The 18140-nt window shown below is 38.4% G+C and overlaps 1 protein-coding gene across 1 annotated transcript; it reads right to left on the minus strand.

Annotated features, from left to right (window-relative positions):
- Positions 1-40: 40 nt before the first annotated feature.
- On the minus strand, positions 41-16422 carry NCK1 (NCK adaptor protein 1). Its single transcript, XM_049775986.1, has 3 exons — positions 16182-16422; positions 3412-4124; positions 41-623 (listed from the first exon to the last, which is right to left on the minus strand). Exons 1-3 carry the CDS (start codon positions 16405-16407, stop codon positions 429-431), a joined length of 1134 nt encoding a protein of 377 aa, XP_049631943.1. The 5' UTR covers positions 16408-16422; the 3' UTR covers positions 41-428.
- Positions 16423-18140: the final 1718 nt, after the last annotated feature.

The raw sequence follows: 18140 nt of genomic DNA on the forward strand, positions 1-18140 counted from the left end.
TCTAGTTTTTCATTTATTATTGCTATTTAGTCACAAAAAATAACATTCTCAAAGAAATTTATTTTAGGATGTGACATATATTGAAATAATCTTATATGAAATCACTGTGGAAATACTAACATGGTGCCCTTACAAGGAAATAGAAAGGCAATAAGGAAACTCTTTCATATAAAGACTTTTGATCTACATCATTTTTTCAAATTATAAAACCTTAACATTATAAGGAAAAACAGCATAAAAAACAAAAACAGAAGACCAATATCTATGAAGAGACTTTACATATGTAGCATATGTGTATGAGTTATGTATTATAGTCAGTTCTCATTTGGAGTTAGAAACAGCAGTTTCCAATCAAGCACAACTAGACTGACATTCTGGGTCTTCAATAATAGGACAAATCACAGCTGTGCAGCAGTCACTTCTCGGTATCAAGATAAATGCTTGATAAGGTATAATTTTTCTCCTTGTTCACTTGTGAAAATTGGAGCCTTTTTGTAATGTTCTACCAGTTCTTCCATGGTGCCAAATTTACGCTGTCCGATGCAGTAAACAGTCTCTTTTAGCTGAACTTTAAAATGCTTGTTTTTTCCTTGTGCTTTTAGTGATACTGAAAAGTCATTTGGCTAAAAAAGAAAAATATATGTAAACATTTTGAAAGACACCAGTTAAAAACAAATTGGGGATGGGTGGTGTTGGGCAACACCTGGCGATTCTCAAAGCAGACTCCTGGCTCTGCACTCAGGAAATTACTCCTGAGGTGCTCAGGGGACTACATGGAATTGGGGATTGAACCCAGGTCAGCTGCTTGCAAGTCAAGTGCCTGCCCTGCTGTAACATCTTTCCATCCCCTCTATAAGCATTTTATCTTAAAATGTTATCAGCTAAATTTTAAGCACTTATTAAGTATTAGGAATTACACTTATTGCTTCTTGGCCTTTTGGCTAAGATCAAGTGTGGGGATTACACTTAATTATTTACAGTTATCAACTTTATAGAATTATCTACTCAAAACAAATGCAAGTTGGGGCCAGAGAGATAGCACAGCGATAGGGCGTTCGCCTAGCAAGTGGCTGACCCAGTACCAACATTGGTTCGAATCCCGGCATACCATATGGTCCTGAGCCTGCTAGGAGCAATTTCTGAGCACAGAGCCAGGAGTTACCCTAACCCTGAGTGCCGCCGGGTATGACCCAAAAAACAAACAAACAAACAAACAAACAAAAAAAACCAAAACAACAACAAAAAAACAAATACAAGCTATATAGAGGCGAGGCAGAGTACAGCTAAGCTGTTTACAGGAGATACAGGATTCAAGGCCAAGCAGATACATAATAAATAAATAAATAAATAAATAAATAAATAAATAAATCCCAACCAAATACCTACAGCATTTTTAAAAAATTTCTGAAATAGCTATTTTCTCTGCAGAAGAATGACGAGAAAATCCAAAACATACTGTATATTTATCTATTCAATTAGTAACTAAGAGTAGTTTCTTGAGAGTTAAGAACATGTAGGAAAACACTGTGAATTCTCAAATACTGAAGGACACAAAAATGGAGAAATAGTACAGAGATATAGGCTCTTGCCTTGCTCGCCCATACCCAAGTTTGATTCTTGAGTTCTCTAATGGCCACTGAGTGATTGCTAAGTACAGAGCTAGAAGTAATCCCTCAGCATGGCAGTGGCCCCCTAACAAAAATAAATAAGAATTTATATTTATAATATTACATATTTATGTTATATTTATAATATTTATATACTATATATAGAATATTTAAATATTTTGGGGGTGCCACACCGAGTTGCACTCAGGGATTACTCCTGACTCTTTGCTCAGAAATAGCTTCTGGCAGGTTAGGGGGACCATATGGGATGCTGGGAATCAAACCGGGGTCTGTCCCGGGTTGGCTGTGTTTAAGGCAAACGGCCTACTGTGAACTCCCTATCGCTTGCCCCTTAATCTTTAAATTTTTATAAGAAATCTCCAAACATTTAAACACTAATAATAAATTCATCTGTTAAAAAATAAAGTGATATGCATATGCCCCTTCAGTAACAATATTGTAAACCAGTATCTAAACAGAGAAGAAAAATGTCTACCACAAAGGAAGGCAGGGGGAATGCTGGGAGGAAAACTAGGGACACTGGTGGCAGAAAATGTGCACTGGAGAAGGGTGTTGTACAATATAAAGACAAACTCAATTATGAACAATTTTGTAATTGTGTTAAAAAAAAAAGACTTGGGAAAAAGAATTGTGCAGGACAAAAATATACCTGTTTGAGACCTCTCTTAAAAAATAATACTATAGGGATTTGCCTTACAAGCAGCCAATCCAGGACAGGCGGCGGTTCAAATCCTGGCATACCATATGGTCCACTGTGCCTGCCAGTAGCAATTTCTGAGCACACAGCCAGGAGCCGCTGGATGTGACCGAAAAAAATAAAAAAAAAAAAAAAATAAAAATAAACTAACAAGCAATACTATGGTGAGGCCAGAAAGATATTGCAGCAGGTAGGGAATTTACCTCGCATGTAGCCAACCTGGGTTTAATCCCCAGTATCCCATGGTCCCCATACCTGCCAGAAATGTTTCCTGAGTGCAAAGCCAATAGCAACCCCTGAGTACTGCCAGTGTGGCCCCCAAACCAAATCATACACAAAAAATTCTATGGTAAATAGTTTATTTTAGTTAATGTCCACTCTCAGTTAACTTTAAGAAAATACACATTATTTTTAGGCATTCTTATGCATTATTCCATTCTCAATTAAGAATTCTATATTCAGGCTGGAGAAATAGCAAAGCAGTAGGGTGTTTGCCTTGTATATGACTGACCCTGACAGACCTGGGTTCGATTTCCAGCATCCTATATGGTCCCCCAAGCCTGCCATGAGCGATTTCTGAGCCCAGAGTGCTACTAGGTGTGGCTCAAAACCAAGTAAACAAAAAAATTCTATATTCACAAAATATTTCAGGAAAACAAAACCAAAAGAACTAGACAAAGTTAAATAATCCAGAGAAAAATCAGTGCTAGGGCCATACTTTATTTAAATATAGTTGTAAATAAATGCTGGCTTGAGCTTCATCAATATTCATGCTTTATTTTCTATTTTACTAACCTGGTTAATTTTGTTTGTGGTTTTGGGTTTTGGTTTTGAGCCATACCCGATGATGGATGATGCTCAGGCTGTACTCCTTGCTCTGTACTCAGGAATGACTCCTGACAGGCTTGGGAAATAATATGGGGTGCTGGGAATCAAAAATCTGTAGTGCAAAGCAAGCACTCTATACCCACTATACTATTGCTCTGGCCCATACCTGATTATTTTTAGAGAAGCCATTTAATGCTTTGAATCTTCTATTTATTTTTAATACCAAACTATTTCTACTTACTTTTGAAACCAACTTACCGAAGATTCACTATCACGAATGAGGAAATCACCTTCGTGCCCTCTTTCATTCAATGCCATTTCTGCTTGATGCCTGGTGACTTTTCCATAATACCAGGGATTGCCAGCAAATTTTCCAGTGAGTGAAGGTCTAATGTAATCACACTGTGGAGGTGACGGCTCCAAACCTGAGGTTAATGGATTATTCTGCATAATGGTAACATAGTTTTTTGGCACCAGACCAACCATTCCATTGATCTTCCTGCATTTCCACCATTCAGGGTCATTTTCAGGTTTTTCAATAACATCCATTACATCTCCTTTCTCAAAATTAAGTTCTTCATCATTGGATGAACTGAATGGATAAAGAGCTTGTACCACATGCAACACTTGTCCAGTGTTTAGGTTATTGACGACTGCTGCTAACTTCTCTGACAAAGAACCCACATGGTCACCCAAAGGACTGTCACCTTCCTCAGTTACATAATTTGAAGGAAACCATCCAACTTGTCCATTGTAGCTACCTCGCCACCACCCATCACTGCATTTCTCCATGACGATCACCTTCGTCCCTTTTATTAGTGACAATTCATCCTCTCTCTCTGCCATGTAGTTAAATTTCACATAAGCAGGCATGTTGAGGTCATAGAGACGTTCTCCTGGGTCAACAAAGCTATCATCAGCAGGAGATGCAGAATCTGGAGCACTAGGTTTTCTTTTCACTTTTCCAATGCCTGTTTAAATAAAGGGGGATAGTCAGAAGAGAATATTAAACAATGATAACCAAAACAACTCTAAAGTATTGTTTAAAAAGGAACTCCATGGGATGGAGTACAATGCGTTCAGCACTTAACTTGCATGTGATCAACATAGGTCCAATTCCTAATACTCCCAAGTCCTGCCAGGACTCTGAGTACACTAAGCTCTACCACATGTAGACTCCCCACCCTAAATAAAAGCCCAAGATAATGATGAAATCAACCAACCAATAGAAGATGGTTCAATATATGAGTGGGACACCAACATGATAGTTTAGGATTAACCGTATGCCTATTCAAGAAGGGGACAGTTAGATGTGTTTGGGAACACTCAAGTAGGAGTTTACTATGCCTTATCTTTAAAAATGAGAAAGCTTCATATGAAGTGATAAGTAAATATAAGTATCTGGTTAAATGCTGAAGAGAAGAGGGCACAGCCCAGTCCATGGGACCCGTGGGCACTGCTATCATGCATGATGGAAAAGATCAATGTCCATTTTGGGGAAGAAAACCTCCCAGTTTTTAACTTTGTGCTAAAGTTCGATTTTCAAACTGGGAGATCACACAGAACTGAAACATTTGCTTTGTATTAAGGGGCAAAACTTGATTAGCATCCTGATATTCTACGGGCTCCTGAGCACCACAGGGTAATTAACGCCTTCATATACTTAGCCACTCTAGACTACACTTGGGCAATAAAATCATCTCAAAAGCTGACAAAAATGTGGCATAGTACAAGAGCTAAAACAAAACTTGATAAAATTGGTGTTCTTTTTTTCCTGCCAATTGATCACATGCCTGCAAAAGCATCACAAGTATCAATGTTGGGCAATGTGTGGGTTTCAAATAAATCTGAGCAACTATGCAAATACATAAATAAGGAATTTGTGGAAAATACGAATCCTGCATACTAGACAATTAACTCCTAAGGAATATTAAGAAGACTGCACATCATGACCAGGTAATATGGGTAGTTCAACTGTATGAAAGTTACTATTATAAACATGGACTTGGAGAAAATCCCTTATGATCACTTCCATGAAGAAAAGACATTCAATCTAAAATCTAACACTTCATGATAGAATGTCAGCAATCGGGGGCCGGGCGGTGGCGCTAAAGGTAAGGTGCCTGCCTTGCCTGCGCTAGCCTTGGACGGACCGCGGTTCGATCCCCCGGTGTCCCATATGGTCCCCCAAGCCAGGAGCAACTTCTGAGCACATAGCCAGGAGTAACCCCTGAGCGTTACTGGGTGTGGCCCAAAAACAAAAAAAAAAAGAATGTCAGCAATCAGGAACAGAAGGGATTTTCTTCAATTCAGTAAGGAGCAGTTATGAAAAAGAAAATAAATTCACATCACATCAAGCACAAAAATAAATGACTGAAAGCTTCTCTCCCAAGATTAGGAACAGGAACTCCTGAATACCATGTCTATTCACTTTTCTTTTTTTTTGTTTTTGGGTCACACCCAGCAGAGCTCAGGGGTTACTCCTGGCTCTACGCTCAGAAATCGCTCCTGGTAGGCTCGGGAATCATATGGGATGCTGGGATTCAAACGACCATCCTTTGCATGCAAGGCAAAAGGCCTACCTCCATGCTATCTCTCTGGTCCCTACCATGTCTATTCAATACAGGAAACAAAAATATAACCTACCCAAATAGCAAGAAAAAATTTTATTCACACATGATATGACCATATATTTATAAAAGAAAATAAAACACATAAACTTCAATAGGATCCACCAGTTGTTAGCAAAATTGCAAGATACAAAGTCAACAAATACTAGAAGAAAATTTTTAAACAATTTCAATTATAACATTAGGAACAAAACATCAGGATACTTTTAAGAAAAGACTTTACACTAAATGCAAATATTGCTCGTTTTCTCTCTCTCTCTCTCTCTCTCTCTCTCTCTCTCTCTCTCTCTCTCTCTCTCTCTCCCCCTCCCTCCCTCCCTCCCTCCCTCCCCCACCCCTCTCTCTCTCACACACACACACAATTTAAAAACAAAACAACATACTCTTTTCAAGGAGTTCAGTTGACATGTTTTTCTGCCCTTAGGCAGAAATATTCTCCAGTCTCATTCTTTAAGATTCAAGAGTTTTTTATTTTTTGCATGCAGCCGACTAATACTATTTCCAACATTACATATGGTCTCCTAACAAGTGTCAGGAGTGATCCCTGAGCACAGAACCAGAAGTAAGTCTTAAATAAAGCTCAAAGCAAAATAAATAAAATAAAGCCTCATAATATCTCTTCTTGTTTCACCTAAAAAAGATCCCTCCAACCCTTCATCCCCTGGCCATGAGATAGCTCAAAGAACTATAGTGTATGATTTCCATGTGGAAGAATGCACCACAAAGTCCCCTGAACTCCACTGGAAGCAAACCCTGAGCATAGTGCTGGGAGTAGCCTGAATATCATCCATCCCAATTCCAAGTTCTCCCCACACCCCCCCCAAAAAAGTTGATGAAATCTTCCTCCTTTGCCATAACAACTCTTTGTAAATGGTTTCACCATTAAAGCTTAAGAGATTATATAACAAAATCTGCTTGCGACTAAACATATTTTAAACACCTTTCAATCACCAGTGCCTGCCCATACTATCTGTTTCATTAATATTTGTCATGTGTAGGGGCCGGAGAGATAGCATGGAGATAAGGCATTTGCCTTGCGTGCAGAAGGTTGGTGGTTCAAATCCTGGCATCCCACATGGTTCCCCGAGCCTGCCAGGAGTGATTTCTGAATATAGAGCCAGGAGTAACCCCTGAGAGCTGCCAGGTGTGATCCCTCCCCCCAAAAAAATTTGTCGTGTGAATTGAATAACAGACTAAATACCTGCAAAATCACTACATTGCTCCCCCATATACAATTCTTGAGTCCTTTTAATGCCTTTTGTTTCTATTACTTGAGGATAGCCCTTTCCAATCTCCAAAGAGTAGATGCAAAAGTACTTTATGAAATTATTAAAATATAAAATATTATGCCTTAAGTTCTCAAACATAAATAGCTACAATTAAATCATTTTATACAGGCTACTGAACTGTATCCCTTTTCCTCAGTACCTTATGGATTTTAATCAACATTATTTGAACTGCATTGAGATTTTTATCTCTACATTATAATAGTATCTTTTAATAAATAAACCTTATTTATCTGAAGAAAAAAGAAACAATTCAGGTGGAGAGATAGTATAATGGGTAGGGTGCTTGTCTTGCCTTACAGACATTGACCGTATTTCAATCTCTGCCATCTTATGTCTCCCTAAGTCCTACCATGAGTAATTCCTGAGTGAAGGGCCAGGATTAATCCCTGAGCAAGCTGGATGTAGCTTGAAAAAATGTTTCTCATCACTAATCATTAGGGATGTGCAAATCAAAGCAACAAAGAGATTTCATCTCACACCACAGACACTAGCATGCATCTCTCTCCCCCCCCCCCCCGCCACACACACACACACACACACACCAAGAACTACAGTGTTGGTGTGGATGTAGATAGAAAGGGATTCTCATTCCCTGCTGGTGGGTATGAAGACTGATCCAGCCTTTTTGGAAAACAATATGGACATTCCTCAAAAAGCTAGAAATTGAACTGCTGTATGTGTTCTGTATACTTCCAGGAACACAAAAACACATTTAAAAAAATGCCCTCTGCACTATGTTCATTGTAGCACTATTTTTACAAAAGCAAGAATCTGCAAATAACCTAGGTGCCTGACAACAGATGAGTGGCTCAAGAAACTGCAGTACATGTACACAATGGAATACTATGCAGCCATTAGGAAAAACGAAGCCATGAAATTTGCCTATACATGGATGAACATGGAGACTATTATGCTGAATAAAATGAGCCAGAGGGAAAGGGCTAGTAGACATAGAACAGTCTCACTCATTTGAGGGGTACACACACACACACACACACACACACACACACACACACACACGAGTTAGTATGGTAATAATACTAGAACAGTCTCACTCATTTTAGGGGTAAACACACACACACACACACACACACACACACACGCACACACAAGTTAGTATGGTAATAATACCCAGAGATAATAGAGACAAAGATCTGGAGGTCCAGCCAGGGTAGAAAATTCACTTCAAAGAGCTGGTGAGTGTAGCTAGAGTAGAGAAGGATCTACTTGGACAATGATCATTGGAATTGATCTCTCTGGACAAGAACTCAGCACTGAAAGTGGAAAAATTGACAAGACACCCCTCCATTAATAATAGTGCAAATCATAGTGTCAAAAAGAAAAGAGAAAGCGGGTAAGAAGTGAAAGAGAATCAATTTGCCTGCCCTAGAACAAGGCAGGGGTGGGGGTAGGGGTGGGAAGGAGAGGGAGACATTGGTGACAGTGATAGGAAGGGTGCAATGGTGAAGGATGGTGTACATTGTATGACTTAAACCCAACAATGAACAATTTTGTAACTATAGTGCTTTAATATAGCAATTAAAAAGATGGGGGCAGTGAGTTGGCACTAGAGGTGTCTGCCTTACAAGCGCTAGCCAAGGAACGGACCACGGTTTGATCCCCAGCGTCCCATATGGTCCCCCCAAGCCAGGGGTGATTTCTGAGCGCTTAGCCAGGAGTAACCCCTGAGCATCAAAACGGGTGTGGCCCAAACCCCCGCCCCCCCCGAAAAAAAGATGTAGCCCCCAAACCAAAACCCAATAAATAAAAACCTTTTCTATTGGGCCACGTAGTACAATGGAGGAAGGGGATTAGTAATTCATTAGCACAAAGTCAGAAGTAAGCCCTAAGCATAACAGGGTATGGCCCCAAAATAAAAACAAACAAAGCAATAAAATATTTTTATTTGCGGACAAGACTTTTGGGGGCACAGAAGAGTTTAGAGACTATTCCTGGCTCAAGAATAACCCCTAGAAGTGTTAAAAGAAGCCATACATGGTGTCAGGAATTTGAACCTGAGTCAGTAGGATGCTACCCAAGTGCCTTAACAACAGTCCTTCCCTTAATTATCTCTTTAGCTCTCTTATTTAATCTTTCTTTTCCAGTTTTTAGCTTTCAAATATATTTTTGAGCCCAATGCTTTTAGTGATTCTTCCAGCATTAGGTTTTCTTTATGCCTCTTTCCTCCATCAAAATCACTGAGTTCAATAAATTAATCAAAGAAATTACTTCTAATTATGTATAACTATAATTCTATTCTTAGGTTTCTACTTCTTCAAAGTCAGGTTTCATCATCATGGATTCTCCTGATCCTTGACACATATAAGACTGATCAGTTGTTTAACATTTTAAGACTTTTATCATAAAAGGGGGTTTTCCAAGGGCTGGGGAAACAGCTCTGTGATTAGGAGCTTCTGTTAACATTTTGAATAAAACATGGTTTGTCCTTGCATGTGCAGACACCAAAATTCCCAGTGCACCACATGAACTTCTGCATACAGGTGGAGTGGCCCTAGAGGACCTCAGAATTGCTGGGCTAAGCAGCATCACATTGTTGGATCCTAGCATTGAACTGTGAATTGTCAAACCTAAAGCATAATCTCCAGTCCCCACTCCTTCCAGCACTACTTGAAAGGGAGGCAATGGGGGGGTGGGGTGGGGAGAGGTAGAGGTTTCCAGGATCATCTCTCTCCCTTTACAAATGAGAAATAATAATTTAAAAAAAGTTTAATTATAAGCCCTTGACCAGAGACAAAATTAAGAATTCTAAATAGAAATATACGGTGATTTTCATAGTAGGTCTTAAATTTCAATGTTTTTATTTGATTTTTGGGCCACATCTGGTAGTTCTCATGTCTTAATTCTGGTTCTTCAATGTGCAGGAGTCATTCCTGGTGGGCTCCAGCGACCATATGGGATGCAGGGGTCAAACCCAGGTCAGCCATGAGTAAACTGCCCTATCTGTTGTATTATCACTCCAGCCCAAAGTTCAAATTGATTCATTTATATGAAATAAGATCATTTTAAATTATTATACCTGTTTCACCTAAAGCAGTGCTCTTGCTATTCTCCAGAATACTGAAGCTACCCAACAAAGAACACATATATTATTCCTCTATTTTTATTTTGATAAAAAAAAAAAAAAAAAAAAAAAAAAGCTGAAGTTTTGGTGGAAGGGCCAATAGTACTAAATGACACTTTAAACTTTTTCAGGGAGCGTTCCCAGGAGTGCTTGGGCACCATGCAGTCTTGGGGACTGAGCCTAGGCCTTGGGCCACAGCAATAGATCAACATGCTGAGCACATGCATACATGATTCAGGAGGTACCCTTTACCACATGATCTTAAGGATCAAAACCACTGTGTGAGGCTCCCAAACCAAAACATTTGAACATTTTAATCAAGAAATTAACTGTGTTCATCATGTATCTTTGTGTCTTGAAATATCTTTCTAGTCCTGTTCTCTTTTTTTTTTGGGGGGGTGGGGGCACACCTGGTGGCGCTCAGGGGTTATTCCTGGCTGTGTGCTCAGAAATCGCTCCTGGCTCAGGGGACATATGGGATGCCAGGGATCGAACCCAGGTCTGTCCTGGATCAGCTGATGCAAGGCAAACATCCTACAGCTGTGCTATCTCTTCAGTCCCTGTTTCTCCATTTTTTTAAGTACATTCCGTTAACAGGTAAGTGAATAGCATATCTTGACTACACAGAAGCTACACAAAAAAGGGAGGGGATGGAATATTTTGTTATAAATACCAAGTCCTGAGTCCTCAGTCTACAAATGCATTTAGATATAATGATAAACTTTCTAAGATTTAAACAGGTAGAATTATTTTATTAACAGTAATATCAAAACTATATCTCATACACAATATTTTCTTTTTCATCATTTCTGGCATATAAATAGCACTTCATGGATAATATAACAGTATCACGATATAAACATATACTTCATTATTCATTATAAATTATAAACAATTATATAATACTTCCTCACCATAATGTAAATTCTGTTCAAACAGGTTATTAGTTTTTTGTTCAATGATAAATACTCTTAATAAAAATGTGCTAACATGCAAACTGACAAGCTCTTTAAAATGAAGACTAAGGAAAAAAATTAAAATATAAACTTGTCCAAATACTAGAGCTGCAGTATATTCCAGAATGAGTCACTTGACCATTACAATGAACTGAAAAAATAAATATACACATGCTTCTTAGTACATCCCTCTCCAAGAATGCTTGCTCCTTTTCCACCATGCCTCCTTCTTCAGAATCTTTTAGGCTTCTTTTATGTAAGCTATTTAATTATTCCTTTGTTCACTTTCTAGACACACCATGCTCAAAAAGATCAAATCAAATTGACTATCATGAATCATAGTAAGACTACCAGCAGAGATCAGGACCTTGTAAATTAATAGTATTACGTTTATTTTAACTTAATTTATAAAGCCCAATAATTTACTGGTTTTTTTTCAATGCTTGCTGCTCTCAGATTTCACATTTACCCATAACACCATTTTCTAGCAATGCCATATTGATTGTTTAATCAATTATTTAAACATTCTCTACCAGTATTTCTATTAAATATTATTTTCTGTGTTCTAACATTTAGTAAAACTATTCTAAACAGTTATGTTCATTCAAATGTTGACTATGAAGAAACTTTCCTTAGGTAATTTCATTTTTCCTCCAGTTTTTAATGTTCAACACTTATTTACTTCCAATGTTACTACTAAGTTGAAAGTTACTGCATTAGAAACACAAAGTAAAAAAATAATCTTTTCTGATTTGCTGTTTAAACATTATTACTAAACCATTTTAAAACTATTTTACTTATCAAACCTAATAGCTTGATAAATCACCAATTAGCTTTTTTCATAAACAACACACAGCATCAGCCTATATAAACACAAAAGGTTCTCTCCATACTGCTCCTATTAAAGTTCAAAAATGTTAGAAATCTAATTTAAAAGCTACAAGAAAACAAGCATTTATTAAACAAACTTACTGAAAAGGTCTTTAAAAAGTTTTAGCCAGTCCATTTTCAATAAATGTTGGTGTTCTTTCAGTTTGTTAACTCAGCTCAGGATAATTCTATGAGTTTCCTGGTCTGTTCTGCAACACTGAAACTCCCCACACCCAATCATGTGACTTGGCATACACCCAGGCAACAGAAAGTTCTTAGTGAGGCCTCTCTCCAGAACTCCCCCCCCCACTACAGAACTATAGCAGAACCTGTAGAACAAGTATATCACAAAGGCTACAATTGTGATATTATTCAGGCTTATTTTGGAAGAAGTTTTAAAGCATAAATATTTTCAAACAGTTGAAAATACATTCACGTAACCACTCTACTTTGTTTTCCTCAATTTCTAAACTTCCAAATGTCTCTAACAGCAGCACAATCACTATGAAAAAAATCCATTAATTGGAGCCGGAGCCGGAGGAGTGGTGCAAGCGGTAGGGTGTTTGCATTGCACACAGCTAACCTAGGCGGTTCAATTCCCCAGCGATTTATATGGTCTCCCAAGCCAGGAGCGATTTCTGAGCGAATAGCCAAGAGTAAACCCCTGAGCTTCACCAGGCGTGGCCCAAAAAGCCACACACACACACATACAAAAAAATAATCATAAACCAAAAAAAAAAAAAAAAAAAAAAAACAATAAAAAGGGCCGGGAAGGTGGCGCTAGAGGTAAGGTATCTGCCTTACAAGCGCTAGCCAAGGAACGGACCGAGGTTCGACCCCCCCCCCCCCCCCCCCCCCCCGTGTCCCATATGGTCCCCCAAGCCAGGGGCGATTTCTGAGCACATAGCCAGGAGTAACCCCTGAGCGTCAAATGGGTGTGGCCCAAAAACCAAAAAAAAAAAAAATCATTAATTATCATGGATATTTAAAACACCAAACTTGTTTAAAAAAAGTCTGTTACTGCTTGTGTTTTCTATATAAACTGCTTGAAGATTTGACTCGAGGTCCTTGCAAAGACTCCCCTAGTGGGATGAGGCTTGGACCTTTGTTAACCAAATAAACTCCCTTTTGCACTTTGCATTATTGGAGGTGGTCTTTGACTCTCAGCGCCAGGTGTCAATTCGAACCCTAACAGAGTAACCTCTGAGCATCACTGGGTTTGTCCCCCCCCAAAAAAAAATGAAAGAAAAAAAAAACAGAACAAAACATTATTAGGACTCATATAAAATTATTAGAACTTATTTATTAGGACTCATAAAATTCTGTTTAAATTACTTTAATAACAAAAAATACTATGGAAGTTCCCCCCAAAATACTAGAAAGGTTGAAAAATTTCAAATTTATATGCAGTAATATGTAAAACCTAGGGTGTTTTCCTCTTTGCTCTATGACAGTTTATTCATTATCACATCTGCTCTAGTCCAGGATACCAATAATCCTTTTAAAAGAGATTTTTAGTTTCATTTTGGAGCCACACCCAGCTATGATCAGGGCTTACTCCTGATAGGGTTGGAAGACCATATGGGGTGCCACAGATTGAACCCAGGTCAGATGCATGCAAGGCAAAGTGCCTTAACTGCTATACTATGTCTGTTTCCCTGAAAGAATTTTTTAAAATCTAGAAACAGCCTTTTTCCTTTCTGGGTTCTCATGGCTATGAGGCTTTCTTGATATAAGTTGCCTTTTCACCAACACTTCCTTTAAGTGTCTGGTATTTATAAAATTCTAAGTATTATATTGGCTTTAAGTCTAGTTTCTTCTGTTAAAGAAAATTCTTTGTTTTTTCTTTAGTTTAAACTAATATTAATGGACTTATGTTCAAAAATGAATATGTTCAAATTCTTATAATTTCCAAAAGAGGGTAGGTAACCAACCTAAGAAACAAACACTAAAGTATCATGATAAAAATTCTTATTAATGGGGCTGGAGAGATAGCATGGAGTAAGGCATTTGCCTTTCATACAGAAGGTCGGTGGTTCGAATCCCAGCATCCCATATGGTCCCCCGAGCCTGCCCGGAGCGATTTCTGAGCACAGAGCTAGGAGTAACCCCTGAGCGTTGTCAGGTGTGACCCCCCCAAAAAAAAATTCTTATAACTCCATTTATTGGGATTAGAGCTATAGTTTACAGGTTGCATGCATGTGGCTAACCCCAGTTCAATACCCAGCACTGATGATCCCCTAATATGATCCCCTATCACTAATAAGCCCCTAATCACTAATATGATCTCTTATGTACCACAAGATATGGCTCAAAAACCAAAAATATAATCAGATAAAACCAGCAACAAAACCCACTGACATTAGCACTGCAATTAGTGTTAAACCACATTCAAATGGGACTCACTGGTGGTGCACACTGTTATGAATTACCTATAGAATACTGGGCAAGGGTTCAGAGAGAGAGTACGACAAGTAGAGTATTTGGTGAGCTCAGGTTCAATCCCTGGCATCCCATATAGTCCCTGAGCCTGCCAAGAGCTATTTCTGAGTGCAGAGTCAGGAGTAACAACTAAACACAATCGGGTGTGGTCCCAAAACATAAAATGAAAACAAAAAACATAAAACAAAAATAATACTAGAGGGCCCAGAGAGATAGCACAGCAGCGTTTGCCTTGCAAGCAGCCGATCCAGGATCAAAGGTGGTTGGTTCGAATCCTGGTGTCCCATATGGTCCCCCGTGCCTGCCAGGAGCTATTTCTGAGCAGACAGCCAGGAGTAACCCCTGAGCACCGCCGGGTGTGGCCCAAACCCCCCCAAAAAACAAACAAACAAACAAAAAACAATACTAGAAAAGTCTGCTATTGTTTATTTGTTTGATCTTTGTTTTGTTTCTTGGGACACTGGCTGCTCCTCTGTTGGTGTTCAGGTCATTCCTAGTGATGCTAGACCATGTGGTACCAGGAATCAAACCTGGACCATGCAAAGCATGTATTCAATCAACTGAGCCATCTCACCTCTGGAAGTTTTTAGCTCAGAAATCAATAATTTTACCATTTTAATCTTACTTTTAACTTTAGAGTTTTTCAATAGGTAGAACATAGTTTTGTCCTCTACAGTTGATTTGTTGGGTTTTATTATCAATTGTTTTACATATACTCCTTTCCAATTATCTTTACAAGGAAAATTTGTACTTTCCCTCTACATAATACACCAAGAAATATTAAGCAATAGCATGGTTGTCAGAATACAAAAAATGAAATATGGTCCCTCCCAATTCCTGTCTGCTGAGAAGAGCTGAATTTATTTACAAAAAAAAAGAAAAAAAAAAAGGTGGGGGGACCCAGTTCTCATCTGTGCATATTTCCTTCCTTCAGCTCAGTCAGGCTCTTTGTCAAACAGGTTTAACTATTTAGCCCTAACAGAAGTTGGTAAAAACAAACTACAGTTAGAGGAAGAAAGAACTGGAAAGAGAGAGAAAACACAATAAGGAAGAGATCATCTTTGTAGATATTTTTTTAAATTGGTTTGTTTATTTGTTTTTCGTTTTTGCATCACTCAGTCGTGCTCAAGGGTTACTTCTGGCTCTGCTCTCAGAAGTCACCCCTAGCAGGCTCCAGGGACCAAATGGGATGCTGGGAATCGAACCAGGGTCTGTTCCAAGTTGGTCGCATACAAGGTAAATGCCCTACTAATGCTGTTCTATCACTCCAGGCCCTTTTATAGATATTTTAAACTATCAAATATAAAAAGGGATACAGTGATGGTTTGCTAACTTAAAAACAGTTCAAAATGTAAATCATCAGATAGTAAAATATACCAGTGTGATGTGTAAAACTGCTTTAATGCTAAGTGGGGAACTTTGCATTTCACTCACTAATTCCAATTTCATATATATGAAGAATTTGTCTAGTAAGTCAAAACTCCAAAGGGCACTCAGAATTCCAAGTCTGATAAAAGATGAGTCAGTACCACACTGGCTTGACCACTGAACTTCAGCCTTATAGCCAGTAACAGAAACAGTCCAATAAAATAAAGACATTCGGTGCTTAAAAACTTCAGTGCTAAACTTATGTTGCCTTAATAGAATTCTTTAGTTCTGGCCTTTTCAAGTCAACTCTGTCCATTGCTGCAAATTCTATACAAACAATCAAGCTGTGAAAAAAAATTTTTAAGTTTAGTTTTACCATGAGACAACTTACCTAAAGTATCCTTTAGATTTTTTACAATAGATGCTTTACGAGCACTGTTTTTCCTTTCAACATAATTAGAAGGCACAAAACCTGTTTTATTCATGGAATTCCGAACTCGCCACCAGGACTTAGAATCATCCAGAAGCCACAATCTCTCATTCTTCTTGATGTCCAGCTCTTGTTCTTGTTGAGCCACATAGTCAAATTTGGCAACTACCACCACTTCTTCTGCCATTTTTCAGCAGTTTCGGTGCTGTAAGCATAACAAGAAAAACATCTCATAAGATTTAAGTATGATTAATCTATATGCTATTTTTAGTATACGCTTTTTAAAAGTTATAAAAATATGAAAAAAAAACAGACCAGCAAACAATACTCAAAACTAAACTGGTGTAACTGCATTACTATTACACAGAAGAATTATAAAGCAAATCCATTACAATGATAAATTTCATTATAAACTAGTACAGGATTTTTCTCATATACTTAAATAAACTTATACTTATCAAGCAAATGATGACTAGGATACAAAGACCACCCATGGAACGGGAGAAAATATTTACTCATCTGATAAGAGATTAATCTAAGATATAAAGGCACTAGAAGAACTTTAGAAGAAAAAACATCCAATCCCATTTAAAAAATGGGGAGAGGGGCCGGAGAGATAGCATGGAGGTAAGGCGTTTGCCTTTCATGCAGAAGGTCATCGGTTCGAATCCCGGCGTCCCATATGGTCCCCCGTGCCTGCCAGGAGCAATTTCTGAGCATGGAGCCAGGAATAACCCCTGAGCACTGCCGGGTGTGACCCAAAAACCACAAAAAAAAAAAAAAAAATAAAATAAAAAATGGGGAGAAGTGAAAAGAAAATTCCTCAAAGAAATTTAAATGGCCAAAGAACAAATGGAAAGATTCTCCAAATCACTTATCATCAAGGAGATGCAAATCAAAATGACAATGAGTTTTCAGACCACAGAGACCGGCACACATTAAAAAGAACAAGAATAACCAGCGTTGGTATGGGTGCATGGAGAAAGGGAATCTCATTCGTTGCTGATAGGAATGTTGACTGATCCTGCTTTTTGGAAAAAATAAATGTAAGTATTTCTCAAAAACATAAAAATTGAGTTTCCATTCAATCCATTAATATCACTTCTGGAAATATGCTTTAGGATCCCAAAAATACAACTGCAGAAGTTATCTGCATTCTTATGTTAATTACAGCACTATTCACAACAACCAGAATCTGAAAACAATCCAAGTGCCCCAAATGTATAAAGAAACAATGGTAGATCTACACAATGGAATACTATTCAGCTGTTTGGAAGAATGAAGTCATGAAATCTGCTTATACATGGACAGACATGGAGAATATCATACTGAGAGAAATCAGAGAGAGAAGGACAGGCAGAATTATTCCACTCGTGAGAAAACTGGTGAGGCTTGAAAAGGGGAAAGGGATGGGAGTAATTAGGAACCACTATGGCAATGATAGTTAGAAAAGATCACTGGACAAACACTGGGTGCTGAAAGTAGGTAAAATGCAATCCCCAGTAACATATTGCAAACCTTGGTGCCTAAAGGAGGTAGGAGAACTGGGCAGTAAGTAGGACAGGAGGGGAAACTGAGGACATTACTGAAAAAGACAAGCAGTAAAATAATACATAAAAAGATGGTCATGGGGGGGGGATGGTCATCAACAGAGACTATCATACTAAGTGAAACGAGCCAGAGAGGGGCAGAGAATGATTTCTACAGGCTATTAAAAAACAAAAAAACATAAACCTAGTATGAGAATACCCCTCCCCCCAAATAGAAAGGCTTGATAGGAAATACAGTGAAGACAGAGAAAGGCCCATGATGACACATGGCCTTTGATGATGACAGTGTCTTACACTGCTGACAAAGTTGGCCAAGAGTCATCAGGAGGGGCCCAAAGGCCACCTGAGGCCACTTGGGACCCTTCCCCAA

The sequence above is a fragment of the Suncus etruscus genome, chromosome 6, assembly GCF_024139225.1.
Source record: "Suncus etruscus isolate mSunEtr1 chromosome 6, mSunEtr1.pri.cur, whole genome shotgun sequence".
Taxonomy (NCBI): Eukaryota; Metazoa; Chordata; class Mammalia; order Eulipotyphla; family Soricidae; genus Suncus; species Suncus etruscus.